Source organism: Anas platyrhynchos, chromosome 23 (assembly GCF_047663525.1).
Source record: "Anas platyrhynchos isolate ZD024472 breed Pekin duck chromosome 23, IASCAAS_PekinDuck_T2T, whole genome shotgun sequence".
In the NCBI taxonomy this organism is placed as follows: domain Eukaryota; kingdom Metazoa; phylum Chordata; class Aves; order Anseriformes; family Anatidae; genus Anas; species Anas platyrhynchos.
Genome location: NC_092609.1, coordinates 1,616,453 through 1,642,886, shown reverse-complemented (window position 1 = coordinate 1,642,886; position 26,434 = coordinate 1,616,453). Strand labels below are relative to the sequence as shown.

Below are 26,434 nucleotides of genomic sequence, written 5' to 3'. Positions count from 1 at the left end.
TTTGTTCAACACCTTTCATATTTAATTTATTTAGATATTCTCTACATTAAAGTATTCTCATGCCAACACTTCCAACCTCCCATCCCTACCTCAAGAAAAATAGACTCGACACAGCTTTAGAGTGGAATGCACTGGAATAAAGTTGCTAATGCGTCCAAGTTACAGAGAACACTGAACAAATCATAGGAAGAACTGCACATAGGAAACATCAGGGAAAGCTGGAATTAGCACACTATCATTCAAGTCATGTTAGCACCTTCCCAGACAAGCACTGAAGGCATTTAGAGAGGTGTAACATGCTTTGGTTAGCTAGACCAGCGCTTAGACTACATTATGCCTGGAAAAAAGCACGAAAGCCTGCCAGCGCTGGGCTCTGAGCCTCATCTGAACCAGTTTAAAATAAAATAAAAATATCACACTGAAGTGGCTAGCCAAGCTTGCTGTGTTTGGGAATGCTGAGCTCTCCTGACTAGCCAAATCTGTGCCTGGAGTGCAAACCACAACAGTTTCAAACACGACTCAGGACCCAGTGCCACCTAGAGCATGCTTTATAGCAGAATTCAAAATATCCATTTGTACGGCAGGTTGCTTTCTCCTGCTGCACTGTTTAGTATGAACGTTTTAAAAGCTGACCTCCCCCCAGTACAACTGCGTCAGGTGTAAGAGCTTTCACATCACATAATACCCTTCAATAGCAGCATGAAGCCTTGAATTACCTACAGACCTGCCCGCTGGGGGACACTACTGATTTCAGAATGCTTTAGCTGCTCTTCCACATCTCTGGCATTTCCAGAATTCAAAAAAAAAAAAAAAAAAAGGTAACTAGGAAATTTGCTCTGCAAACATCGATTTAAAACCTTTAATTCAGCAACTGAGCCTTAGCATGCTGCCTTCAGGTAGCAACCCACTGGCCTGTGACCTCTGAAAAAGACCCTTTATTAGTAGAAAAGCGCCTGGTGTGCCCACTAGTGTCCTCAGTTCGTGCATACCTCTACAAATCTTAAGCCACAGCTAAAAAACAGCGACTTGCATGTTTCAGAGAGGCATACTGTTGTGCACCACACTTTCCACATACTACCCTGGTCTTCAGGCACAACAGCAGGACAGCAGAGTACCATCTGCTCAGTCAGCAGCAAGGCAACTGCACATGATCAGATAGAGCAGATGCTTTGGACAAAGGAAGTCGCATTTGCTCTTTGATGCTTTCTAAACCATGTGCTCCTGGTTTGAAAGCAAAGATCTGCAGTTTCTGGTAATCCTCAAGACATTCCCTTGAAATGTCTAGAAAAGGTCCAGTTCAAAAAAAAAAAAAATGCTTCGTGATAGCTATTGCACATTTGTAAGAGCTGGCCTAAAGGTTTTCCTGAAGACCCAGGCTTTGGAAGAAGGGATATTTTAAAAACTGGTATCAGTGTACGTTGGAACACTGGCACAAATGTCACCTACTCTTGGTTTTAATTATAAGGGCAACAAGTAAACACCAACACATGAAAAAAGAAAACAAACAGCATTTCACAGAGCAAGGAGCTAGAGATGAAGCTGTGGCTAGTGTTTTGCAGTTGAATCTCGAGGATAGAATTCAGCCAGTGTTGTCTGAGGAATTCTCTTCAACATCTCCTTGGGGAAGATTCGCAAGAGCTGCCATCCAATGTCCAAGGTCTCGTAAACAGTGCGATTTTCGTAAGGACCTACAGAAATTAACCACAGACTGAAATATGTGGCAGGAAAGTATCTCACTAACAGGGACGTCTGCAACCAGGACTTTCTAGGTGTTAATGCAGACCATGATGTTCTTGAAACAGATTCTTACCCTGAGCAATGAAGTTCTTCTCAAACTTCTGCAGAAACTCCAGATAAAGAAGATCATCTGAGGTAAGAGCTTCCTCGCCAACTACAGCCTTCATAGCCTGTACATCCTTCCCAATAGCATAGCAGGCGTACTGAAAAGGAAAGAAACATTAGTGCTTTTACTTTGGTAACTAAATTACATCCTTAGTTTAACAGCAAAAGAGGTGCTCATTTGGAAGGATGATATTTGGGGTCCTTCAGTTAGCTCAGTCTCCTGCCAACACAGCATCGTTATCATATTGCACAGTGACCAAAGCACTACGACTGAATCTGCGTACATTTAATACAGAAAAGAACAATTTATACAACAAACATCCTCAGCAGTTACTGCATACCCTACAGCACACACATTTCGTGCTGCAGAGAATCTCGTGAAGGTGACTCACAAGGCTCCACAGCACCCATGCAAACATTTCTGTTCCAAACCCAAAACAAGGGTCCCACTAATCACTCCTTGCTTTAAAGCAGCCTCAGGAACATTCTGGGCCCCAAGTGTTTGGCTGAGTAGTGAGAGAGGTGCATTTGAAATAGACCTCCGCTTCTCTGAAGGGGTTTTTACATACCAGTTGGTTGGATACATCTGCGTGATCCTTCCTTGTCATGCCCTCTCCAATAGCTGACTTCATCAGTCGAGACAAGGAGGGCAAGACATTAATAGGTGGGTAAATCTGAAAAAAGAAAGAGACATCCCCCCCAAAAATCAGTAATAGTACTTCAAAAAAGCATAGAAATGATCTTAAGCAGGTTCTAACCACTGTGGTACACACCTGCCTGTTGTGCAGCTGTCTGTCCACATAGATTTGTCCCTCAGTAATGTATCCAGTCAAGTCAGGGATAGGATGAGTAATATCTTTGGGGAAAAAACAATTTGACAGTTTTCAGACCTTTTATATTCATTCTAGCAGTGATGTGCCAGCTTTTTCAAACACTTAAATAACTTCTAAAGTAAAATGCCATCAGTTAGATCAGTTAGTACCCCCATAAATCACGAAGTGCTCTTATGCAAGAGCTGCAAGTACTCCTGACAGAGCTGGAGAACAGTCCTGAAGTCTGAAATGGGCGAAGTATTACTCTTAACCACACAGAGGAGACAGCCAACAAGTGCACTACCCAAATGAAAACCTAAAGGCCACAGGACCTACCTCGCTGTGCATCAGCAATCGGGCAGTCTGCTCTGAAGGAGTCATTTAAAGTGCTAGTTATGAAAGCCATTTGAAAATTACTCACCGTCATTGGGCATGGTAAGAATAGGAATCTGAGTAATGGAACCATTTCTGCCTTCCACACGCCCAGCACGCTCGTAGATGGTAGCCAAGTCAGTGTACATGTAACCTGGGAAGCCACGACGGCCAGGGACTTCCTCTCTAGCTGCTGAAACCTGAGAGTCAAGAGAAGCATTTGAGGAAGCCAGATCACTCGCACAGACCTGCCACCTTCCCTAATTAATCCATACCAGTCACTTAAAGGACCTATTCCCACGGCTGATACTGAAATACAGCCACGTAAGCCCCTATAAAGAGAAATATGTCACCCCAGCTGTGTATGACGAGACAAGATGCCAAGGCAAATCAGAAACTATTAAGCTGCTGAATGCCGCTAGTCAAATAAGTTTAGCTGTGAAAAAGGCAATAGCTTTTTGACTGCTGAACGTAATTCTAGGCAATAAATGAGTAACTAAAAGCCTCACTGGCTAATTTAAGAACATTGTAAGGAATACTAATTGTAACAGCTTGAGCACAAATTTATATTCACTTTATACTGTGAACCCTTTGTGCCAACACCCAGCATACGAGTTAATAAATGCGTACCTCTCGGAGAGCTTCAGCATAGGAGCTCATATCTGTCAGAATGACCAGCACATGCTTCTCACACTGATATGCCAAGAACTCTGCTGTTGTTAGAGCTAGACGAGGTGTGATAATGCGTTCAATGCTGAAACAGAACAGCACGGCCTATTTATGACAGGTGCTTTAAGGCAGCAAAGTAACAGTTTGAAGTTACATGCATTAAAACCCTCTGAAAATTCTGCTACGTGCACTGACTGGAGCACCAGCATTGCCAATTCCACTGAGCTGCAAAATGTCAACCTGAGTGACACCTGGCAGGGCAACAGTGATGCTCTGGCTTCCAGTTTATTTGCTCTTCTCAGCCTTTTCCCAGCCAACACAGGTAACTTACGTTGGATCGTTGGCCAAATTCAAGAACAAGCACACGTTGTCCATGGACCCGTTTTCCTCAAAGTCCGATTTGAAGAACCGAGCAGTTTCCATGTTCACCTGAATCATAACATTAAAGCATCAGTTCCAGACCAGATTTTAGCATCCTTCAGGTCTAAGCACCTTATTACTAATCCATAAGCAAAGCTCTTCACACCACAGACTCCCCTGCAATCCCAACTGAGTAAGTTATTTCTACAGAATTCCACCCAAGGGACGAAATTTAATATTTTACTCTGACCAGAGAATCACCTTGGCTGAAAATCCCAAAGAGATGGTAGTACGTTAACATTCAGCCAATTTACTATTTAGTTACACACATGACCTACCCAGAGAACTTTCAAAAAAAGCAATGTCCAGCTACTCGCACCACTGTCTCATTACTTGAACATCACTTCCCTCCAACAATATTGACTTACACCCATAGCAGCAAACACGATGGCAAAGTTTTCTTCACTGTAGTCCATCACATCTTTGGATTTCTTCACCAAGCCAGCTTGGCGACATATCTGAGCTGCAATCTAAAGGAGAAAGCTTATTAGTCCATCTGCATATTTAATGCAGAATTTAACCTGCTTACTTTTTAACCCCAGTGAAATGCGATTTGCTTTAGCAGTTTTAAGAAGAGCACTGAATACCCACCTCATTGTGGGGCAAGCCAGCAGCTGAGAATATTGGGATTTTCTGCCCCCTGGCAATACTGTTCATACCATCTATAGCAGAAATGCCAGTCTGGATCATTTCTTCTGGATAGATTCGACACTGCGGGTTAATTGGCTGACCTGTTATGTTTTTAAGAGAACACACATTATTCCGTACATGTTTGAACCTTGATCATACTATGACTGATATTCAGTACTGATCTAAGGCTCATGTCAGAAGCTAGAAACCCCACCTTTAGGCCCACAAATCTTTAGATGCACCTGGTCAAATCCGAGCCTTTTGCTGATCTCAGGACTCTAGTATTCTACATTCACACGAATGGTAAGAGTGCTTTCAAGAGAAGTCTGTCAGGTTATTACCTTTTTATCTCTAAGACTATATAGTTAAGAGTCTACACACACTTCTCTGAACAGGTTTCAAGCACTTCTTCTACCCTAACCACCTGTACTTATATGAATTTGATTTTGAGAAAAATAAAAATAAAGATTAAACTCCTTCTAACATTTAGAACCTACGTTCAAAAACAAATCTATTGTAACATTCAGAAAACAGAAACAACAGATGCAAATAAATACCACAAATGGACTAACATACCCATAATATCAAGGAAATCTTCAGCCAAAACAATGGGGCCTCTGTCTATAGGTTTTCCTGATCCATTAAATACTCTGCCTACAAGAAACAGCAATAAAATAGAAGTGTAAGTTACTGCAAAAATAAGTTAGTGGGTAGTAAGTTTGTTCACTCTTCAAAGCAAGACTCAAGTACTTACCAAGCATATCTTCAGAGACAGGGGTTCGAAGAATATCCCCAGTAAATTCACAAGATGTTTTCTTCGCATCAATACCTGAAGTTCCCTCAAATACCTGTCAAAATACCAGGGAAAAAAGAAAGCACAAGAAAAAGTAGTATTGTGCTTTACAAAATAATGCACTGGAATGCAGCTTCACAGCTTGAGAATTTGATCAGCCGGAGGGAAGGAAAGCAAGGCAGTCCCCTGCTAGCAGAGGATTTCAGAAGCAGTTCACTCGTACAAAACATGACATAAAAACCTACTTTAAACAAAATTCCTGAGGTGTATCAGCAGCAACCAACAAACCCAGTGCCATTCTTTTGATCTCAAGTATTTTCCTTTGCCAACAGGGTAAAGTTCTTCAGATAAGAAGAATTGTTATTAACAAGAAACAGCTGCCTAGAAGACAGACCTCCATCTGCATATCAGAGGAGCTGATCCTGAACCTAACACTGTACAAACATAGTATGATTCCCTTAATCTAGCTGCAAGGGAATCAGGGTGTTGAGGGAGTACAAATAAAAAAAAAAAGTCATTCTCTGCTCCAGTTTTCAATCTTTTAAAATTATTCATACCATTTGCACTTGGAGTAAGTGGATTTTTATTTTTTTTTTTTTTTTACTTACAGTACAAAAAAATGCATTGCAAGACATCTGACAAAGTTCAAATGCATACTGATTAATAAAATATTTCTCTGTTGCATCCACAGACAATACAGTCCCCAGTCTTACCTGAACAACAGCTTTGGAGCCACTGACTTCCAGAACCTGTCCGCTTCTTCTTGTGCCATCAGGAAGAGTCAAGTGGACAATCTCTGCATATCTAGGAAACTGAAAATGAGCAAGAAAGATCCATTAAATCTGTGCATGGTTCCCTTTGAAATGGGAACTATACTATTATAATAACTAAAAGATCAAGAACAGAGTGACTATATATGTTTCTTCATTTAAGTTTGACAACATTGGGAGAGTTTGGTAGAACTGGAACGTTTCCTTTCCTTCTCAACAGCTTCAGCTACTCATCCCTTTCTGCTGGCACTGGGACAACTCTTTGGCTTTAATACCAATGGGATTATTTTCTTTTATTTCAGCAGTCAAAAGCATATCTAGCATTTAAATTGCTCAGGCAACCCACAGATTTCACAACAGTCTGCATTTAAACTCTCACAACTTATCCTGGAAAATATCCCTCAACAACTTCATTAAGAGTCTTTGTCTTTACCTTAACTTGATCCAAGATAACCAGGGGACCATTCACACCCGAAACAGTTTTGTAAGCTGGAAGAAAGAGCCACAAGTCAGGTACTTCCTCAAAACACCAGAAATATCCCACATCAAGTTATCAAAGTCTTGTTCTTATCACCAGCCACAGTTTTGCAGATTTTGGGCCCAGCTCTGCATTCCTTCTCTGTTTATTGTGAGCTCCACAAGAAGGATTCGGTGCTGAGCTGCATTGCCAGCATTTTGCCACCACTCACAAAGCAGTGGAGGTAACTTTAAGATACACAGTTCTGCCATTTTCTCATCTGTCACAAATTCATCGATGCAAGCATTGTATCTGGGGATAACCAGAACGCTGGTGAAGTTCACCCTGCCACCAGAAACACCACTACAACGTAAAGCTGCCATTTTAAGACAAAACAGTTCTTTAAAATAAAACACTTCTTGAGCTATTCTGTGTTGACTTAAGGATTGACACCAGATACAAGGCCACGGCTCACCGGTGCACCTCTAGGCTCATGCCTTAAACATCAGCAGCTCAGGTATAAGCACTAAATGCAGCTTTCCGAGGCACCAGGGTGCCCAGAAGTTAAAATTCATTACTCTGATATCAGCACTGCCAGAAAGCTGTGGAAACAGTGAAAAACCCTGCCCTGCTCCAAGGACACGCGAACACCCCACCATCACTTGATCTAGGCAGAAGTAACGCCGAGTCAGAGCGTTATCAGGGTCACAAGGGAGCAGTGACCCAGAGCCAGCGTTAATCACTTGTCCCTGGGGGAAAAAATGAGCAAGTGGAGCCACGCACAGCACACAAAGACAGCGGAAAGGTCCCAAATCCCAGCAGAAAGGGCCAACCTGCAGGGAATTACCTACCTTAGGCACCCTGCAGCTTTGCCCAGGCCTGGCACACAAACCTGGTGTTGTATCGACCATCAACAGAGCAATGTTTACACCTAAGCAAAGCGTTTGAACTGTTGCAATGTAATCTCTTAACTGCAACAATCAAAGCTGCATCAGATAAGGTCAGTGGGTGACGAGGCACACAAGGAGGCCTAACGCTGGAATTCCTCCTGTCTCAGCTTTAGCACTTGTCTCACGTTGTTTGGCAGGATTTTGGGGTTACAAAATCGGGTTTAATGCAAAGCACAACGGGCTGCTCCTGTCACCTGGGAGCAATTCAAGGAGAGTGACACAGGATTCGGCCTGAGGAGAGGCCTCTGCACGGCCTGCGAGGGCTGGCAGCACAGCAAGAAGCGGGGAACATCCTCTTGAGCAACACAGCTCATCCCATGACAGTCTTGTGAGCGTTTCTTCCTCATTTCCCTTGCTCTGACCACCAGAAAACACCCCTGGCACAAACAGCCCCAATCCCACCAGCGCAGCCCACCACTGACTTTAATCCCCATCCCCAGGCAGATCGAGCCGCACCATGACAACCCAAAAGGAACCGAAACACCACATTTCCCACATGCAGACGAAAGCAGAGGCGGTTTTGGGCAAAAACCAGACAAAACGCGAATTGTGCAGGAAGCCGCAGCGGCTCCAGCCCTGACTAAAGCCTGCACTACAGGCACAAGCAGAGCAGCAGGGCTGTGGTGGGAGGCCTTTTACGGATAGATTTGGCTTTTACACCAGATGGAAGCGTTCAGGAAACAAACATCACGGCCTGGGGAGCGCTCACAGCGCCTCAGGGCCCGGCTGGCCCCGCACCCAGCCGCCTCCCGCAGCACCCCGCGACGCTCCCAAACCCCGCGGCTCCCCTTTTTCCTTCTCCCCCCAGCTCCCCGGCCGCCTTTTAGAGGCCGTGAGGCACTCACTGAGGCGAGGCTGGCTCACGAAGTCCCGCACCAGCACCGCCGCCTGCTCGCGGGCCCCGCCGAGCCCGGCGCCGTTGGGCAGCCCCCGGCCCGCCGCCGCCGCCCGCACCGCCGCCATCTTGTGCGCCCTGCGCCGCCCGGGCTCGGCTGCTGCGCATGCGCACATATAGGGGAGGGGAGGGGCCGGCCGCGGGGGGAGGGAGCTGGCCAGGGTGCTGCGGGGGGGGGGGGGGGGGAGGAAGGGGAAAGGAGGGAAAAAGGGGAAATAAAAGGAAATAAAAAGAGGAAAAAGAGGAAAAAATAAAGGAAAAAATAAAAGGAAATAAAAGAGAGGAAAAGGAAATAAAGGAAAAAATAAAAGGAAATAAAAAAAGAGGAAAGGGAAAAAAATGGAAAAAAAAAGGAAAAAGGGAAAATAAAAGGAAAAGGAAATAGAGGGAAAAAAATAAAAGGAAGTAAAAAAACAGGAAAAGGGAAAAGGAAAAATGAAAAAATAAAAGGAAATAAAGAGGAAAGGGAAAAAGGAAAAAAGGAAAAGGAAAAATAAAATGAAAAGGAAATAAAGGGGGAAATGAAATAAAAAATAAAAGGAAAAGGAAAATGAAAAGGAAAAGGAAAAGGAAGATAAAAAGCGAAAAGGGAGAGGAAAAAGGAAGAGGAAAAAAGAAAATGGGAAAGGGAAAGGAAAAAAGGGAAAGGAAAAAGGGAAGAGGAAAATGAAATAAAGGGAAAAAAGAAAAGGAAAATAAAAATTAGGGAAAGAATAAAGAAAAAGAAAAAACGAAAAAGAAGAAGAATGAAAGAAAGAAGTACTAGAGAAAGAAGAAATAGAGAAAGAAGGAAAATGAGAATTAGTGTAGAAGAAGTAGAGAAAGAAGAATTAGGGGAAAAAGCCTTTCTCCCAGACCTTTGCTTTAATAAAAAGTTAGTGGCCGTAGTTTGAGCCGGCCCTGACTACCTCAGGCCGCACTCTGTTTCCGTACGGTTTTTGAAAGAAAAAAATCATGGAAAACATTTATCATTGTTAAAATAACAGAAATACTCCAAGAGAACTGCCTGGAAAAAGCTGACGGGCATGTGGAAATGCTTCCAAAGCACATCTGAGCAAGCTTTCCCATCAGCTCTGCAGAGCAAGTGACACGACATTGCGGTCTCCTTCAGCCAAACGAGACGGTGCCTGACCTTGGGGCCCACAGGAGAATGAGATAACAACAATAATATCTCCACAAGTCCCTCTTCGCCTGAAGGAGAGTCTGAAGCATTTTCTGCACAAAGCTCGAGTAGAGCTGAGCAATTCTGAGCTCCCTCAGCAGATGGTAGTGGTGCACTGCTCATCCGCTGTCTACTCTGCAGATACTTTGAAAGTAATTTCCAGGCCTTGATGCTCAATTCTCAGCTCACAAAATGTATTTAAAGGCTTCAGCTTCTGCTGTAATGCACAGCCAGGGAATTCCTTGGTGGGATGCACTATTCTCATGTTATTGGCTATAGTTTTGGGCCATGCAGAAGCCAGACAGATAGCTTCAGTGGCAGATTTACATGTCAGCAGAGAGAAGGTGAATATGTTTGGGATTTATTTTCTTTTACTGCAGTAAATCTCTGTATCCTGAATGAATGATGGTATCAGTTTGGGTTTAAAAAAGAAATGAAGGAGCTTTATGTCAAAAGTTTAAGAAGATAGAAATGATGGAAGAAAAGAGATCCCATTTTAAATAATATTTGCAGTACCTCAATCATGCACGGATATAATTTTCCATCCGGCTTTGCTTATGGGAAACCAGCCTTGTTAGTCTGAGAAATAGCTGGCTCCTGTCCCTGGAGATGAAGCAGGCAGGGTAAAAGTGCAGGGGAAGGCTGTGCTCGAAGCTCACCGCTGCCAGCATCCCTCTGGGTACAGGCAACGGCAGAATATCAGGTGCAGAGGGACCACAACTGCTTGGACCACAGCTGCTCAGGGATCGTGGCCTGGATCAGTGGATTTTGGCCTTAAAAATTCTTCTGTCCACTATGAACGCTTATTGTTACACTTTTAGTTTTGGAAATCCTGAAGTGATGATTTCCATTGTGGACTGGGTAAAGGCAGCTTGTCAGTACCCTGTGGACCAGCCAGAGCCTGGGGGCCAAGGAACCAGATATTTCTATATTCCTCAGAGGAAGAGCTTTCTCTCAGTTTATTCTCCTTCTGATGTTAAAAAACATTCAGCACAAAAAGGGAAAAAACAAGCTGAGAAGCGATCCCTTGGAGGGAGCTGCTTGTACCACCTCCCACGGGAGAAGCTCTGTACAAGCAGCTGCAGGGATTGTTCGACATGCGGCTCTTTCCCCTCCCTTTGTAGGTTGTAAAGCGAAGCAGAGCTCACTGCAAAGCCTCCTCAAAACCCACAGCTGCTGCCTTTCCAGCTGGGTATCCTGCAGAAGCATCTCCCACCCTCACAGGGAGTCCCTCCAGACCCAATCGCTGGTGCAGCTCCTTCACCACATCCCTGGTGGGAGAGAAGGTGCAACCCCTCTCTTTCTTCACATCAGGCTCCCCAACTGATGGATGAGTTAACCCAAAATCCCTGTGACCTGTTTTAAGATTGCATTTCCCAGGGCCATTTAATGACGTTATCCTTTCCTCCCAGCCGTGACTCCACACGCTGTTATTCCACGGGGGCAGAGCAGGCTTGCCCCACAGAACAGAGGGTCCCCAGGCAGCGGGCTCGGTGTGCTCAGAAACAGGCTGGCAGGGAGATGAGCATCACGGAGAGCCTGGCTAAATGCTTCTGAGATAAACGCTGCCGCCTCTCCCCCCGTCCCTCCGGTCCTGCTCTGACGCAGAGGGAGCTGCAGGGCTGAAGGAAACTTGTTTGAGCTCCTAATTACATCTCCATGGAAGAGGGACACTCATATCCTCTTCTGATAAAAGGCAGCGATAAATCCTCCAGGAGCAGCAGCTCCAGAGCACACCGCTGCCCGCTGCCACCAGCTCCTCGCTCCGGGATGCACCCAGGGGTAAGGGGTTGTTTTACCCTGCTCCATGCAACAGGACTGTGCCTTGCGATCCAGGGGCTTCTTTACTCTCCTTGTCTTTATTTTCCCTACTTTCTTTACTCCTCCTCTCTCCCTGTTTCTTTACACACGTGTATTTCTATTCTCCTGCATTCATTCTATTATTTTGTCTTTGCTCTTACCAGCTTAGTGGCTCATGTGGCACTCAGCTCAGATGATGGAGGGTCTGGAGGTTTTGCTCTGTTTTGCCTTTTTTATTGAAAATTGATAAATACCATTGCCTGGGATTTCAGGAAGCCACAGGAGTACTGGCAAGAATGATAGTTGAGGCTCCGCTCTGTTCATTTTGCCGCTTAGTCGCTCAAGTTGCTACCAGCTATAAAAACGTAAAGGGCTAATTGGTTGGGTGGCTTAGCACAAATTTCTCTCTGATGTTTTCAGTGTGACCGAGCGAGTGATCTTCTCTCAGCCCCTCTGAAACCCTGATCTTAATCACATATGTTAGGCTTTCAAGTCCTGTATCTTGCCCTGACATTTCAATTAGGTCAAATGAAAAGACACGCAAGGTAAATGAATTTTCTTTGAGACCTAATTTAATCTCCAAAGAACAAACAGGGAAGGAAAGATGTAGAGATTACCACAGATAAGCTACTGGCCTGATTTGTGCTTTGAGTATTTGAAAGACGACTTAAGTGATGCCTTGAAGCAGAGACGAGATGTCTCCGGAGAGTGGAAAGGGGCTAGAGAGCGCTGCGCCTCTTGGCCGTGATGACTTTAAATGTGAGATTGATGAAAATACAGTTTTTCATAGCAAAACCAGCGCTCACAGGGCACAAAGGCTGAGTGATCTTAGGCAGGAGGGAGAAGCCTTGAACCCTCGGGAGGTGCTAACCTCCTGCATCTCCTACAAAGGTGTCGGGACGCCCCCAGCCCTGAGCACCAGGAGGGAGCCAGAGGACCGAGCCCCCCGGCGATGCCCCCGGGTGCCGTCCCCGCGCCCCGGCGCTGGCTGGCGGAGGGCAGGACGTCGCGGAGGCTGGCGCTGGCGGTGGTGTTCGTGGCCCTGCTGCTGGACAACATGCTGCTGACGGTCGTGGGTAGGGCTGCGGGCCACCTCGGGGGGGTTCTGCATGCGGGGACGGCTGCGGTTGTGCTGGAAGGGGACAGCCACGGGGAGGGATGGGTGAGGGGGCTGCCAGGGCATCATCGTTGAGCCAGCATCCAGTTCAGCTGGCACAAAACCAACTAAAATCATTAACAACCCCCCTTTTTTTTTTTTTTTTTTTTTTTTTTTTTTTTTTTCCAGTACCGATCATCCCCACCTTCCTTTACACAACAGAGTACAAAGGTGCTAACAGCTCCGCTGCCCCTCGCCAGCCTGAGTCGGCTCCTCCAGCCGTGGAGGCTTCTCCTTTCTCCTCCGTGTTCTCCTATTTTGACAACAGCACCGTGACCATTTTGGGCTCCAGCAGCACCGCAGAGCCGCTGAATGGGACCACGAGCAGGCACACGCTGCCGCCCCCCACGAGCCCCTCACCACCACCGAGGGGCTGCCTGGAGGGCGAGGAGTTCCTCGCCAACGAAAACGTCCGCGTGGGGCTGCTCTTTGCCTCCAAGGCTCTCGTCCAGCTCATGGTCAACCCCTTTGTGGGCCTCCTGACCAACAGGTACATCCGAGACCCCCTCAGCACAGCCATTTAGGGACAGCATATTTCCCCAGCCACACGTTCAGGAGGTGCTTACAGCCCCTCAGAGATGTGCGGGATAAGGCTGGGCAGCAAGGCCAGGTCTCCACCGGGAAATGAGCAACCCCTGGTGAGATCCTGCCTCTTTTCTCCCGTTCCAGGATTGGATACCACATCCCCATGTTCATCGGCTTCATCATCATGTTCCTCTCCACAGTCAGTGAGTATTGCCCTGCGGTTTGCCCTTCACACAAAGCAGGATGCTGGGCTCTTTCCCAGGCCACCGATCCGAAATAAAAGCAGAACAAGAGCAAATTCCCCTGCTGTGTGCCCAGGCATGAGAAACGAGAGACAGCAGAGCAGCTGCCTCAGAAACTGGAGGCAGGAATGGACAAGCAACCAGCAGCACCCAGGCTGGGGGCAAACAGACGCTGCTGTCACCCTTGGCAGGGTTTTAGATCCGTGGTTCTGCCTGACTCTCTGTTTCTCCTTCCTCCGCAGTGTTTGCCTTCTCCGGCACCTACACCTTGCTGTTCATTGCCCGAGCTCTCCAAGGCGTCGGCTCCTCGTTCTCATCAGTGGCAGGTGAATGTTTGAGCTCCCTGCATGCTGCTACACCCAGCCTCGGCTCCTGCCCTACGCCACAGTGCCTGCGTTAGCTCAGTGAGCATTTTGGGTTCCCTCTGCCCCCAGGCTTGGGCATGCTGGCCAGCATCTACACGGATGACTTCGAGAGGGGCAACGCCATGGGCATCGCTCTCGGAGGCTTGGCTTTGGGTGTGCTGAGTAAGGATATTTTGCTCCCGAGGGGTTTTTGCACCCGCAGCACCTCCATCACACGCTGCTTTTGGTGGGCTGAGCATCCTTCAGCCCCACGGCCATGCCTGGCCCCTGCTGCTGTGTGACGAAGCCTTTCCCTTGCAGTCGGGGCCCCCTTCGGAAGCGTGATGTACGAATTCATGGGGAAAGCTTCTCCCTTCCTGGTCCTGGCCTTCTTAGCTCTGCTGGATGGAGGTGAGGAGCTGGGTGGTTCAATCCAACCAAAAAAACAAAGCCCGTGGCAGACACAAACGCTGTTGTCTCGGGAAGGATCTCACAGGGCTCGTGTGAAGGCAGAGGGAGATGAATGCAGCATGGGTGCTAGCACCAGCACGGGTTATTCTGTTATTGCTAAATCATATGTTTCCTACCGCCAGATGCATGACATAGCAGTACAGGAAGAATTAGTCCTTCATTACTTAATAAACCCTTTGATTGCTTTAATGGCTTGAATAGCACGCTCAGTAAAGCTCTGCGAGCAGAGTGCTCTCTGTACAAGGCACACGTGGTGCTGCCTGCAGCCTCTCCACCGTGCCACACAGGGATCAGACTTTGCCGGTGTGAACGGGGATCTGTGTTTTCTCAGAGAGAGGTACTATAAATCCAGGCCGTGACAGCGTTCAGAGTGCAACAGCAAAGTTAGAGATAGCAGAAATGTGCATTTTTGGTGGAAAGCATTACGCTAATTAAATTACAGTCACAGTTACCATCTTTGCCTAGATGTAATGTGAGACATCTTTAATGAAGCGTGTAAGAGCCTTAGGAAAATGAAATATCGGTTCCCCACACTTGAAACCTTTTTTTTTTTTCTTTCATCCTATTCTTTTCCACGTCTAATTTCTGCCATGCTCCATTTATGGCTCGATGGTGGGCAGCTCCGAGCCCGACAGCGAGCATTTCCAGATCTGTTTTGTGCCCGGATAAACCACTTGGAGCACGCTGGCTGGCTCCTGCTCCTATTTCAGCTGACGGGAGCTTTGCTGTGCTCCCCCAGGAGCAGCGCTGGCACCCAGCTCCCCCCATGGTGTCCTGCGGGCACAGCTCCCTCATCCCTGGGGGCTCTGCTGCTGAAAACCCAGCGGGAGACATGGCCTGAAGTGCTGCCACCCTCAAAACTAGCCTAACAGCAGCGTTTTCTTCCCAGCTTTGCAGCTTTGCATCCTGCAGCCCTCCAAGATCTCCCCCGAGGTGAGTACACTTTCCTCCCTCCTAAGAGGAGAGGGGAAAGGCACTGTGAGCCACATAGGTGGGAGGGCAGCTCGTGTCCCCCCTGCCCATGGCACCCGTGACCCCTCCATCTCCACCAGAGCACCCAGGGCACACCGGTGCTCACCCTGCTGCGGGATCCCTACATCCTGGTGGCTGCAGGTAAGGTCTCTCCGCACCCAAATCTCCCCGTCGGCTCCTGCCTGCTCAATTCAGCAGCAGGAGCAGCCTGAATCAGAGCCTTTCTCCTTTTTCTCCCCACCAGGAGCCCTCTGCTTCTCCAACATGGGGGTGGCCATGCTGGAACCCACGCTGCCCATCTGGATGATGCAAACCATGTGCTCCCCGAAATGGCAGCTCGGTAGGCACCTCGCTTTGCCGGCCTCGCTCCTCGACGGCTGCTCGGTCGAGTTCAGCTAGAGCAGCTCCGGCTTTGGCACCGCCAGACGGCTTGAATGTATCCTGTATCATTTTGCACGGCGAGATGGACGCCGTAATCTCTTATATCATTTTAAAAAGAAGCCAACATACACCCTCAGCTGCACGGAGTGAGCGACACTAGGCTGTGCGCTGCTCCAATTTCAGCTGGAAGTGTCCTTAGCGGTAGCAACACAATGTGCTTTTCCCTATTACTGAAAAAATTGTATAGAATCAGGCTCCCAAAACAGCAATAACAGCAGAAGAAAGGCAGTTTCGTGCACATGAAGCCTGTTGAATCCTCTCTTCTGCAGGGCAGAGAATCGTGGCGTGCTGGGCTGGAGTCATGGCAGCCAGATGGGTTTTGCAGAGGCAGCTCTGAGTAAAACAAGGCCATTTCGAGAGTCCCACAGAGGGCAGGATGGTACATGCGAATTACCAGCTGCCTCGAAAATGTGATCTGGAGATAGCATTGTCTGTCTTTGCTGCAAAAATAAAAACGGATTGTTATAAAACCCAACTGGCTGGGGAATGACCTGGGGGATGCCCCAGGCTACACTTAGATCCCAAATTGAATTGCAGCCTGGGAGGAGCAGGGCTGAGAAAGCCCCTAATCGAGTTATTCTCCGCTCAGGCAGGAGCATCCATCCCAATAAGAGCTCGGGATGCTTCGCCTGAGCAAGTGAGGGGGCAAGGGTGTGTGAGGGCAGAGCAGCATCCCAGGACTGAGCTGAGCTCGAGGGGAATCTTTGGGGTGAGAGGTTTCACTGTGTCCTGTTAAAGAGGGGAAAGAAAATTAAACCTAAATCTAGGTGTTTCCATAAGGAAGTTGTCTTAGTGAAATACAGCTGGTTGGTTTTATTTCCAGTCGGCGGGAGAGTATATTAAAAATAAACAATGGGTAAATCAGCACGCCGTTCAAATATTTACATTTGGCTACATGATGAGCACTGAGCTTTACACTTAAAGCAGTTTTATTCCGCTGTATTTGGTGAGCCAAAAGCAGGGAGAGAGAGGTGGAAGAGGAAGAAGATCTGACAGGAGAGGAGGTTGAAAGCAGTGGGGCTGAACAGTTCTGATTTCGCTGCTGGTTCCCCAAATGAGAGAGGCAGTCAGTGAAGGGAAAGCTTTTGCAAATTCTCGCCAATTCCCCGTATTTCCTGGAGGATTACACGCTCTTTTTTATTCCTTCTCTCTCCCAGGGATGGCGTTCCTTCCTGCCAGCATATCCTACCTCATCGGCACCAACCTCTTTGGGGTCCTGGCTAACAAAATGGGCCGGTAAGTGGAAGGTGGAGATTTCGGCCTGGCCCTGTGTTGGCACGGACTCTGTTCATGGTGCTGCGACACCGAGAGCATCACCTTGTGCTAACTGTGGCCTCCTTGCAGGTGGCTGTGCTCCCTGATCGGCATGGCCGTGGTGGGGATCAGTCTCCTTTGTGTGAGTAGCACAAGAAAATTCTAAGAATATTCTGTGGAAGAATCACCAGGGGTGTGTGGGTGAGCGCATGGACAATCCCCTCCACAGGGAGGGGACAGCAAAGCCCCAAATCTGCAACCAGACATTCAGAGCATGCACCCGTGGGTGTGTTTCCCTCCCCTCAGAGCCCTTCTGGCCCCATTCACGCCTTCTCTCTTTCTTCTCCAAGGTGCCTCTGGCCAAAAGCATTTACGGGCTGATCGGCCCCAACGGCGGGCTGGGCTTTGCCATAGGTAAGCTACCAGCATTCGGGTTTCAAAGGCAGCCCGGAGGAGGCGATGACTGCCGAGGCTGTCCTTGCTTTGGGCAGGAATGGTGGATTCCTCCATGATGCCTCTCATGGGCTACCTCGTGGACCTTCGCCACACCTCGGTCTACGGCAATGTCTACGCCATAGCCGACGTCGCCTTCTGCATGGGCTTTGCGATTGGTATGGCCCAATTCGAGCACCTTCACCCCATTTACCACCCTCTCTCCACCCCCTGTTCGCTGGCAGCAACTGAGTCTGCCACAGTAACAGATCCCCTCCAAACCAGAGAGGCAAATTTTGCTCTTTTTTTGTCATCTGAGCTTTTTTTTTTTTTTTTACTTTTTAAACATGCAGGTCCATCCACAGGCGGTGCGATTGTGAGAGCTGTGGGGTTTCCCTGGCTGATGGTCATCATCGGAGTTCTCAACATTGCCTACGCCCCTCTCTGCTGGTACTTGCGCAGCCCTCCTGCTAGGGAGGAGAAGATCGTGAGTTTAAGTTTGGTTTATTCCCTTAAAGCATAGAGGCTGGATAATCCAGAGGCTCGTGGCAGATCCGAATGAATTTGGCAGGGTCTGTGTCTTCCCTTTTGGGCTCTACTGTGCCCTTAGCGAAGGGACAGAACAATCAGACAACAAAACCAGAAACGTTTGGAGCTATGGTCCTTCTAACTCACAGCTTGTGTTCCCTGGGCAAACGTTGGCTGCTTTGGCTTTCTCTAAAAGCGGTGATGCTCCCATTTATTATTAATCACCATTCTCACTGAAGCATGACTTCTCTCCTTCATCCAGGCCATCCTAAACCAGGAATGCCCCATGCAAACCAAAAGCTATACCACTCAGAAGCCCCTGCGAGACTTCCCTCTCACAGATGACAGTGACGTGGAGGCAGAAAATGAGGAATAGCAGCAGCAAGGATGCGTGTCCTGTTTGAAGCTTAAGTTTACAGAGCCATGGATGTGATTGCACCCAAGAATAACCCCAAATTTCTGACTTGTGACACAGGATGAATGTGGGCTGTGTTGTTCTCCAGGCCATCAGGGACTGGGGACCCAGGATTTGGAGGCTCTGTCTGTTTAGCTGTGCTGCTCCTTTGCTGTGTGATTTCCAGGCAAGTCACCCAAATCACATCTTATCTGTAAAAAAGTTAGGAGGATGAAAAGAACTGCATCATCCTGTCCTGCAAAACAACACTGTCCTGGGCACAGTCTGCCCACGTAGTAAGGGATAAGACCAACACCTCTCCCAGATGAGTCCAGTGGCATTTGTAAATGTCTTTGAGGTGCTTACTGCTCTTGAAAGAAAAGCATCAGAGAAAAATGAAATGAAATAATTAGCAACATTTCTTTCACCTGTGTCACTGCCAGACTGCCAATAAAGATATCTTTGTACTGTTAATGTGCTCCGTGCTCGTCTGAAGACAGCTAAAAAAGAAGTTCATTGTTGTCTCGGTATAGCTTTATGTGTTTTGCCGTTTATCTGCTGTTTATGGCTTCATGTGTGTCCCTTCTACCATTCATGAACTTTAAAAACCCTTTAAGAAATTCAGGTAGAAATAAGGCTGAAAGCAGTTTTAAAATCAGACAGAGATTCAACAAAGCTACTTAGCTCACTTGTACGAGTGACTAACAGAGCACTTTTAAATCTCTGCCTTTAGTGGAGACGGGGTAACAGGCTGTTTGTGACCCCAAGCCACCGCAATAAGCAGTACAGTAGGTTGATTTAATTGCCATTTTTCAATTTCCTGGCCCTGAGTTTAGAAAGAGAGCAGCTGCACTGTTTACAATACTAAATGAAGTGTAATAAATTATCTTTAATACGGAAGTGATGTAAAGAGGGAGAATTAGGTTATAAAAGTCACCAAATAATTATAAACCTGTCAAAGGAATTCACGTGATTTTTTTTTATTATTTTTTTTTTCTCAGTGAAATCTCAAAACTTGTAACTTCTCCAGCTCCACAGCTGGCAGTTTATGAACTCATTTCTGCGTTGAAGGAGCAGGTGTTTATGGAAGGTGACTCCACTTGCCAAAAAAGAACGGTTAACTCTGCTCTAGAGCCCCAGCAGCACAATGCTTTTGCCAGGGGGAAACAGGATAATAATAATTAAAATTAATCATCATTTGGTACCTCATGACTCATTACCAAAGGTCACAAGGCTATTGTCAGGGAACCCTGTGTAGAGAATGTGAAACCCTCGCCCTGCACGTACAGGATGAAATTATATTTCTTAGGCTGACTGGAAATGACTAAGGCTAAGCCTGCCCTAAATCAACGTGGCTATTTTTATCTTCCACCTGCTTCCCTGCCTCGCCAAGACCCAAAGGAAATCCCTCGCCCTCAGCAGCGCCAGCCGCCATTTTGTATCACCGCGACCCCGTCACCATGGCAACCCGCCGCCATGACACCCCCCGTTGCCATGGCAACCGCCCCGCCGCTCTCGCGAGACGTTGTTGGCTCCGCCCCTTCCGGTAATGGCCGCACGGCCGCGGAGCCGGCAGCATGCACTCGGACGATGTGAGTCCGCCGCCTGCTTCGGTCCCGTCCGCCGCCTGCTTCGGTTCCGTCCGGCGCCGCCAGGCAGCCGCGTCGCAGCCAATCAGCGCCCGCCCCGCCGCTGGGCCGGGGCAGCGCCTCCCCCCACCCCCCGCCCCATTCCAGCCACGTGGGGGCAGATTTTGGGGGGGGGGGGATGTGGGTGGACCGGGATTAACGGGAATGGGGCTGGGGCCGGGGGGAGAAGGGGAGGTTGGGGGCAGCCAGGGGGTGGCCCTGCGTGTCCTCTCGCTGCCCCATTAGGTTGGGGGGTGCTGTGTTACAGCCTGGCTGGGGGAAAGAGGGATTGGGGGGGGGGTCGGTAATAGGGTTGGTAATGGGGTCGGGGGGTGCAGGGTGCTGGGGGGTCCCTCATTGGGGTTTTGTCTCCGCAGGTTGTCTGGGACACGCTGGGGAACAAGCAGTTCTGCTCCTACAAGATCAGGTGAGTCTATGGGATGATGTGCTCCGGGGGGGGGGGGGGGAGGGCAAATTTGGGAATTTCGGTGCCCCCAGCTGCCAGCGCGCTCCCTGCGAGCTGCGTTTCCCTCATCATTTGCAGGACGAAGACGCAGGGCTTCTGCCGCAATGAGTACAACCTGACCGGGCTCTGCAACCGCTCCTCCTGCCCGCTGGCCAACAGCCAGTACGCCACCGTCAGGGAGGAGAAAGGTGAGCGCCCGGCTCTGTCCCCCCCCCCCACGTAAATGGGGCTTTGGTGCCTTTGTGGGGTCACCTTGCTCCTCTCCTCTTCCCTCCAGGCCGCTGTTACCTCTACATGAAGACAATCGAGCGGGCGCCTTTTCCCAGCCGACTGTGGGAGCGGGTGAGCTGTGAGCAGGCTGCTGCCCGCATCTGCTCTGACCTCCTCCCAAGCACAGAGGTGTTCCTGGGGTGTTGCTGCTCCGGATTTCAACCCTAATCCTTTTTTCCCCCCCTCCCAGGTCCTGCTGAGCAAGAACTATGAGAAAGCCCTGGAGGAGATAGACGAGAATCTCATCTACTGGCCCCGCTTCATCCGGCACAAATGCAAGCAGCGCTTCACCAAGATAACGCAGTACCTCATCCGCATCCGCAAGCTGACGCTGAAGCGACAGTAAGCGCCGCTACGAGCGAGCCCCCGCCTTGGTTTGCTGCCTGCAGAGCCCTTCCCTGGCTCTAGTGCCCCTCCAGGCACTCGCTGTTTTCCTGCAGGGTGCAGGTTTTGGCAGGCTTGTAAAGAAACCCAGTTAAAAGCGATGTAATTGTGGTGTGAGGTGCCTCGATAGGTGCACCTGAGCTAGAACAGCCCCATTTTGGAGGATGCGGCCGCTGTTTTTTGCCCTGAGTGAGCATTTTTTCATCTGCTACAGAGGAGGCTGAAGGATTCCCGAATTGTTCTTGTTCCCTTGCAGGAGGAAAATCGTTCCCTTAAGCAGAAAGATTGAAAGGCGAGAGAAAAGAAGAGAGGTAACGTGACTGTTCCCTGCCATCTCCTCTTGTTGCTTCTGTTCTCGCGTCTCTGAGTGTGCTGACACGAGGCCTCTTTGCTCTGGTAGGAGAAAGCCCTGATCGCCGCTCAGCTGGACAACGCCATCGAGAAGGAATTGCTGGAGAGGCTGAAGCAGGACACGGTAAGGATCACCCCCGCCAGAGCACGGCAGGAAAAGTGCTCCCACTGGCCTCTGTCCCGCTGCTCCTGCGGGGAGGGGGCGCGGGTTGGTACGAAGGGAGGGCAGGGAGTGACAGCTGAGTGGGTTCGGAGCAGCCTGGAGGACTTGTTCCCCAAAAGGCAGAGCCCCTGAAATGTGAATTTGTTGTTTTAGAATAGGAAATTGTCTTTTCTATGAAGCTCATGTTTCAGAATTAGGAAGGGGGGAACCTCCAGTTGAGCCTGGCTTGATGCAGGCCTCAGACGACCCCAGCACTGTGGGCTGTTTCCCCTCAGCACCTCACCGAACGTTTTCCTTTTCAGTACGGGGACATTTACAACTTCCCCATCCACGCCTTCGACAAAGCTCTGCAGCAGCAAGACGAAGGAAGTGAGAGCGAGTCCGATGTGGAAAAGGAAGAGGAAGAAGACGAAGACAAGGAGGTAAGGGTAACGCTTCCCCCGCAGCGCCACGCTCGATCTTTCCCTGCTGGTGAGGGCTGTGATGAGCTCCCGGCTTCGTTTCTTACAGGAAACAGATGAAAGAGAGTTCGTGGAAGCAGATGACAGCGACATCAGTGACTTTGAGGTAAATAAAACATCAGGTGTGAGCTGTTTGGAAGTGAGCTCCACCAGCCTGGTGTCCCTGGTGATGGATCAGAGCTCGTGGTAGTGGGTTTGAGGAGCACAAGACAGAGTCAGGCTGCTCTGCTGCACCCCCGGCTCTCTGGCTGGGACCAGGAATTAGGAAGTGGGATTGGATAATTCTGCAGAAAGTGGAGGTTTTGGTACTACACACACCTCTTCCTTTCTCAGGACATGGATAAGTTGGAGACGAGTAGCGAAGAGGAGCAGGAAGAAGAGGAAGAAACAGAGAAGAAACTGCACTCCAAATCCAAAGGAAAAACTCCCCTGAAAGGGCCAACTAGAAGAAAACGTCCCCACCTGGAAATCGAGTATGAAAAGGAAACAGAGCCAGCCGCCAAGAGTAAAGCATCCTGACTGCCTCCCGGACTGGTATTTTTTTACTGAACAGCAGCACACCCCACATCTGTCCTCTGGATCTGCTCCAGCTTCACCCCTCTGAGCACCATCAGAAGTTACTTCTCCAATTTTCTAGAGTAAAAACTTTCTTTTTTTTAAAGGAAAGGAGGGTTTCAGGATGTCCGGGTTTCTGTCCTGACCCCAGGCAGTTGCAATAACTTTGGACAGCTCTGCACAAAGTGCAATTTTTAGGAAGAAGGCTCCCCAAAACCACAGGAGGCTCAGCTCAGGGTGCTCCAGGAAAGAACCTGGCCTCAGAACACCACTGCTGCGACCTGCAGGCAGCTTGGAGAGACACAACCAAACCTCGTTTGGGGCAGTTATGAGGCTAACGGGGCAGAGATGTGAAAGGCAACTTAAAAATAAATATTTTACTGTACAAAACCGGCGAGCAGTGGATCAGCTGTGCCTCCTCACGTGTTCTCTCGCACTTTCCTGAGGCAGTCCCGCACGCAGCTCTCCTCACAGCTGCTGTAGACGCCCTCCAGCAGGATCTGGAACAGAAGTTAGGTCACTAACCCATCAGTTAGGTCAGATTCTAACCCCGGGGTGGGTGGAAATCTTTGGAAATCTTGTTTTACTGAAGCAGGCTCCTGCACGTAGTGTGCTGCCGCTTCCTTTAAGGGGGCAGAGAGCAGAAATGGAGCAGGAGGTCCCCAGCTCACCTTCACCTGTCCCGCAGAGCAGCGATCCAGCAGGATGAGGCACTCGGTGGCCCCCTGGAGCAGGGCAGCTTTCACTGGCTCCGGCGTCGGGCCTTGGTCGGTGTGGACATCCCACATCATCCTCAGCAGGGCCTGGAGGAGCTCGGGGAGCCTGCAGGGCATCCTGAGAAGGGAATCAAGAACGTGCAGCTTATTGGAAATGCTCTTTGTGAGCCGGGTAAAGCACAGCCAGTACCAGCCAGTGATGTGTGAAGCTAAACTGCAGCTGGGCTGGGAGGGAAACAGGTGGAGTAATGAGAACTGCCAGCACAGGGCCCTAATTAGCAGCACGGAGCTTATTATGCAGCTTTGCCGTGCATGAATGTAGATTCAGCTCGTAGCCAAAGTTATTTTCACCTGATTTTTTCCTGTTCTAGAAGCACGAGGGCCCAGCTTAACTTTTGGGCAAGGTTTTCCCAGGAAAGCAGCAATGCTAACAATTGTTTCCTAAGAAGTTTTGGGGCCCTTTCCTCAAACAACCCTAACTTTGGCTCTGGAAGAGACATAACATTTAGGATAAGCTTCCTTAAGGATCTTTCACCCCCAGAGCAGCACCTGGGCCAGGCGTGCTCTATGGTGCACCTCAGCGTCTGCAGGATTCCCAGCCTGGCTTCCTCCTCGGGGCCATCGCAGACTTCCAGGTAGCCCACGATGACTCGCTGCAGCCTCTTCAGGTGCCGCACCACCAGGATGCCCAGCCTGCCGCCACGAAGCACAAACTGAGGGAGGGGACACACCCCAGGGCTAAAGCACATCCCTGTGGGTTTTGGGGGCCGTTCTCACCTCTGCACGAAGGCAGGCAGGCTCCTGGCGTACAGGCGCCGCAGCGCCAGGCGATGCTCGGCCTCCATGTGGGTCAGCAGCAGCTGCAGCACCTCGTCGGAGTGGCTGGGAGCTCTGGGCTGCTGCTGCTGCCGGTGCTGAGCTCGCTCCAGGACAGGCAGCAAGTCCAGCAGGCACAGCAGCACTGCCTGGGGCGGGATAGGACGCCTGGGTGATCCCCCAAAAGTCCCTTCACAGCAGCTCCCAGGCCCCCCAGTTCACCTGGCAGATTGCTACTGCCTGCAGCCCCTGTGTAGGATTGATCCACAGCACTGCGAGGCTGCTAAAAATTCAGTTCTGCTGCCCTACCTGGAGGAGAGGGGCCTCTCGTGAGTAGAGGTGGTTGTAGAGGGCGTGGTACACGACCTGAGCCCTGTTGTACTGGCACAGATCAGCACCTGGCTGCAACAAGAGAGAGAGAAACATCATTCCTGTGCCTCATGCTATTAAGCACAGGGCAAAATCCCAAGGTTAATACAAGAACCAGAAAAAAAAGTTCAGAAACCCAACAGGCACCCAACCCCCTTCCTTCAAACGACGCCCACAGAGGGATGTAGCTCCCCAGCCCCTTACCACATTGAGGATGAGGTGATGCAGGCAGCGCACGCCCAGGATCTTGTTCTCCTCTCGGTAATCATCCAAGATGAGCAGCGACGGGGGGAGGACGCTCTCCAGGTAGTGGCTGAGCCAGGGCCGTGTGACGTGAGGCAGCGTCCAGGAGAAGACATGCTTCGTGGCAGGGTTACGCTTCCACGTGTCTCTAGAAGCACAAACTCAGTGAATGCTGGAACTGCAGAGCTCTCATTTCTTGTAATTTGTCCCTCTAGGCACAGGATTTCCCTTCCTCTTGCCCCATTATCGGGGTGTTTGCAAAGTTCTTGGTCCCGTGTTTATCACCTAGTGCTCGTACCACGTGCACTCGCAGCTGCACCAGCACAATTCCCCAAAGCTCCCAGTATTTCCTCCGTGGAGACCGGCCAAACACGCCACCCTCTCCGCTGCAGCCCCCCCCTCGTTACTCACTTGGTCAGCTCCTGTTTCAGCAGCCCCATCACGGCCGCGAATCTCCCCTCCTCATCCTCCTTCTTCCCCCGCAGGAATTCCGCCACCGACCCGCAGCCTGCAGCCCGAACCAGCGACTCCAGCAGCTCCCTGGCCACCGCCCGAGACCTCGCGTTTGTCCAGGGCTGGTCCACGACGTGTGTCACAGCGAAGATATAGATGGGCGCTGCCACACGGCGCAGGATCGCTCCCACCACGGGCTCACCCGGAGTCTCTTCAGTCCTGGCAGCCTCCAGCTTGGCGAGGAGGCGCAGGAGCACAGCGCCCACCTCCACCGCTCGCTCAGCGACGGCCTCGTAGGCGCTGTCCTTGGCGGGCAGCTCGGCGGCCTCCTGCTGCTGCTCGGGAGGCGCCGCGAAGCGGCTCAGCGAGGCCACCAGCTCGCCCAGCGTGCCGGGGCTCACGTCCCCGAAGAGCCGGCGGCTGCCCGAGGCCTCCAGGAGCGCCCCCAGCTCGCTGAGCGCCCCGGGACCCTCGGGGGTGAGCGGCCGGGGCTGGGGCAGCGCCCGCTCGGCCGGCGGCGGGGCTGGGGGCGGCCGCTCCCCGCGTACCTGAGGGGGCTGCACGAAGCCGGCGAGCTCCATGACCCCTTCCCTGGCTCCCCGAGCCCTTTAAGCGCTCCCCAAATCCTTTAAGACCCCTCCAAAACCTTTTAAGGTTCCCATAAACCTTTTAAGGCGCCCCCGGGAGGGAGAAGCCGCGACGCCCCTCAGCGCTCCCCTCACACACAACCCGCCGCCGTAAAGCGCGCCGCCGCCGCCGAGCTCGCAGCCGTCGCAAAACCACAACTGTAGTAAAGGCGGGAGCGAGTGGGCGTGGCCACATGTGAAAAAATTAGCATGGGTAATAAGGCAAAAAACGGGGTGTTTTTTGGCCCCAAAAAGGCTCAAAACGAGAAGCAGCGAGCGCAGAGCTGTGGTGAACATCGGAATGAATTCAAAAAGGGTGGAAAGTTTGGGCTATCGCAGCTCGCCCTGTTCTAGGGATCAGTGGCGCGGCCTTGGGATGGGGCGCGGCAGAGCAGGGCCCGATCCTTCCGGTTCATAGCGCATGATGAATGGGAGCGGCACGCGGCTGCGTGACGTGTGCGCCCTGCGTTACGACGTGGCACAGTCCCTTCTGAGCGCCGGGGGGTCGCTGGCGTCACCGATGGCGTCAGCTGAAGACATTTTTGTTGAAGATCAGACTGTTTTGAGGTTGTTACGAATCGTGATCTTCCGGAGCGCTTCCC

General features: G+C 50.1%; 4 protein-coding genes and 1 non-coding gene across 7 annotated transcripts; 3 read left to right on the top strand and 2 right to left on the bottom strand.

The window, feature by feature from the left end:
• Positions 1 to 8,719, bottom strand: ATP6V1B2 (ATPase H+ transporting V1 subunit B2). Its single transcript, XM_027443615.3, has 14 exons — positions 8,561 to 8,719; positions 6,742 to 6,797; positions 6,252 to 6,350; positions 5,500 to 5,593; positions 5,322 to 5,399; positions 4,707 to 4,846; positions 4,484 to 4,585; positions 4,027 to 4,124; positions 3,657 to 3,780; positions 3,076 to 3,226; positions 2,616 to 2,698; positions 2,412 to 2,516; positions 1,811 to 1,940; positions 1 to 1,688 (listed from the first exon to the last, which is right to left on the bottom strand). The coding sequence occupies exons 1-14, from the start codon at positions 8,676 to 8,678 to the stop codon at positions 1,546 to 1,548; spliced, it is 1,521 nt and encodes a 506-aa protein (XP_027299416.1). The 5' UTR covers positions 8,679 to 8,719; the 3' UTR covers positions 1 to 1,545.
• Positions 8,720 to 9,561: 842 nt separating this feature from the next.
• On the top strand, positions 9,562 to 18,805 carry SLC18A1 (solute carrier family 18 member A1). 2 transcript variants are annotated; one of them, XM_027443606.3, is made up of 16 exons: positions 9,562 to 11,554; positions 12,464 to 12,648; positions 12,858 to 13,218; positions 13,398 to 13,456; positions 13,738 to 13,821; positions 13,930 to 14,022; positions 14,161 to 14,250; positions 15,200 to 15,243; positions 15,363 to 15,423; positions 15,527 to 15,622; positions 16,881 to 16,959; positions 17,068 to 17,119; positions 17,328 to 17,391; positions 17,469 to 17,588; positions 17,763 to 17,896; positions 18,200 to 18,805. In XM_027443606.3, the coding sequence occupies exons 2-16, from the start codon at positions 12,525 to 12,527 to the stop codon at positions 18,311 to 18,313; spliced, it is 1,575 nt and encodes a 524-aa protein (XP_027299407.2). In that variant the 5' UTR covers positions 9,562 to 11,554; positions 12,464 to 12,524; the 3' UTR covers positions 18,314 to 18,805. The 2 variants fall into 2 exon arrangements, with proteins under 2 accessions (XP_027299407.2, XP_071883220.1); XM_072027119.1 differs by having other exon boundaries at positions 9,562 to 12,648.
• A 1,033-nt stretch (positions 18,806 to 19,838) lies between these two features.
• Positions 19,839 to 23,014, top strand: MAK16 (MAK16 homolog). The gene is made up of 10 exons (XM_005024643.6): positions 19,839 to 19,923; positions 20,337 to 20,386; positions 20,504 to 20,613; positions 20,703 to 20,767; positions 20,886 to 21,037; positions 21,336 to 21,390; positions 21,480 to 21,554; positions 21,896 to 22,015; positions 22,104 to 22,160; positions 22,388 to 23,014. The coding sequence occupies exons 1-10, from the start codon at positions 19,909 to 19,911 to the stop codon at positions 22,571 to 22,573; spliced, it is 885 nt and encodes a 294-aa protein (XP_005024700.2). The 5' UTR covers positions 19,839 to 19,908; the 3' UTR covers positions 22,574 to 23,014.
• TTI2 (TELO2 interacting protein 2) lies at positions 22,972 to 26,333 on the bottom strand. 2 transcript variants are annotated; one of them, XM_013104291.5, is made up of 7 exons: positions 25,165 to 26,333; positions 24,715 to 24,901; positions 24,451 to 24,543; positions 24,103 to 24,290; positions 23,875 to 24,018; positions 23,281 to 23,443; positions 22,972 to 23,109 (listed from the first exon to the last, which is right to left on the bottom strand). In XM_013104291.5, exons 1-7 carry the CDS (start codon positions 25,785 to 25,787, stop codon positions 23,029 to 23,031), a joined length of 1,479 nt encoding a protein of 492 aa, XP_012959745.3. In that variant the 5' UTR covers positions 25,788 to 26,333; the 3' UTR covers positions 22,972 to 23,028. The 2 variants fall into 2 exon arrangements, with proteins under 2 accessions (XP_012959745.3, XP_027299408.2); XM_027443607.3 differs by having other exon boundaries at positions 23,902 to 24,018.
• Positions 26,234 to 26,328, top strand: LOC113839766 (small nucleolar RNA U13). The gene has a single exon (XR_003492348.1). It is a non-coding gene; the product is annotated as a small nucleolar RNA U13 (small nucleolar RNA).
• Positions 26,334 to 26,434: the final 101 nt, after the last annotated feature.

Bases quoted from the DNA above. Each gene is read 5' to 3' on its own strand.
- ATP6V1B2 (XM_027443615.3), bottom strand. From the start codon at position 8,678: ATGGCGGCGGTGCGGGCGGCGGCGGCGGGCCGGGGGCTGCCCAACGGC. The intron at 4,125-4,483 runs GTAAGTCAATAT...GTTATGATTCAG, and splicing joins TCGTGTTTGCTGCTATGGGT to GTGAACATGGAAACTGCTCG. The intron at 2,699-3,075 runs GTGAGTAATTTT...TTTTCCCCAAAG, and splicing joins TCTTACCATGCCCAATGACG to ATATTACTCATCCTATCCCT.
- TTI2 (XM_013104291.5), bottom strand. From the start codon at position 25,787: ATGGAGCTCGCCGGCTTCGTGCAGCCCCCTCAGGTACGCGGGGAGCGG. The intron at 24,291-24,450 runs GTAGGGCAGCAG...ATCCCGCCCCAG, and splicing joins GAGAGGCCCCTCTCCTCCAG to GCAGTGCTGCTGTGCCTGCT. The intron at 23,110-23,280 runs GTGAGCTGGGGA...CTTCTGTTCCAG, and splicing joins GCTCTGCGGGACAGGTGAAG to ATCCTGCTGGAGGGCGTCTA.
- MAK16 (XM_005024643.6), top strand. The intron at 21,555-21,895 runs GTAAGGATCACC...TTTCCTTTTCAG, and splicing joins AGAGGCTGAAGCAGGACACG to TACGGGGACATTTACAACTT. The intron at 22,016-22,103 runs GTAAGGGTAACG...CGTTTCTTACAG, and splicing joins AAGAAGACGAAGACAAGGAG to GAAACAGATGAAAGAGAGTT.
- SLC18A1 (XM_027443606.3), top strand. From the start codon at position 12,525: ATGCCCCCGGGTGCCGTCCCCGCGCCCCGGCGCTGGCTGGCGGAGGGC. The intron at 14,251-15,199 runs GTGAGGAGCTGG...TTTTCTTCCCAG, and splicing joins CTTAGCTCTGCTGGATGGAG to CTTTGCAGCTTTGCATCCTG. The intron at 15,424-15,526 runs GTAAGGTCTCTC...TCTCCCCACCAG, and splicing joins CTACATCCTGGTGGCTGCAG to GAGCCCTCTGCTTCTCCAAC.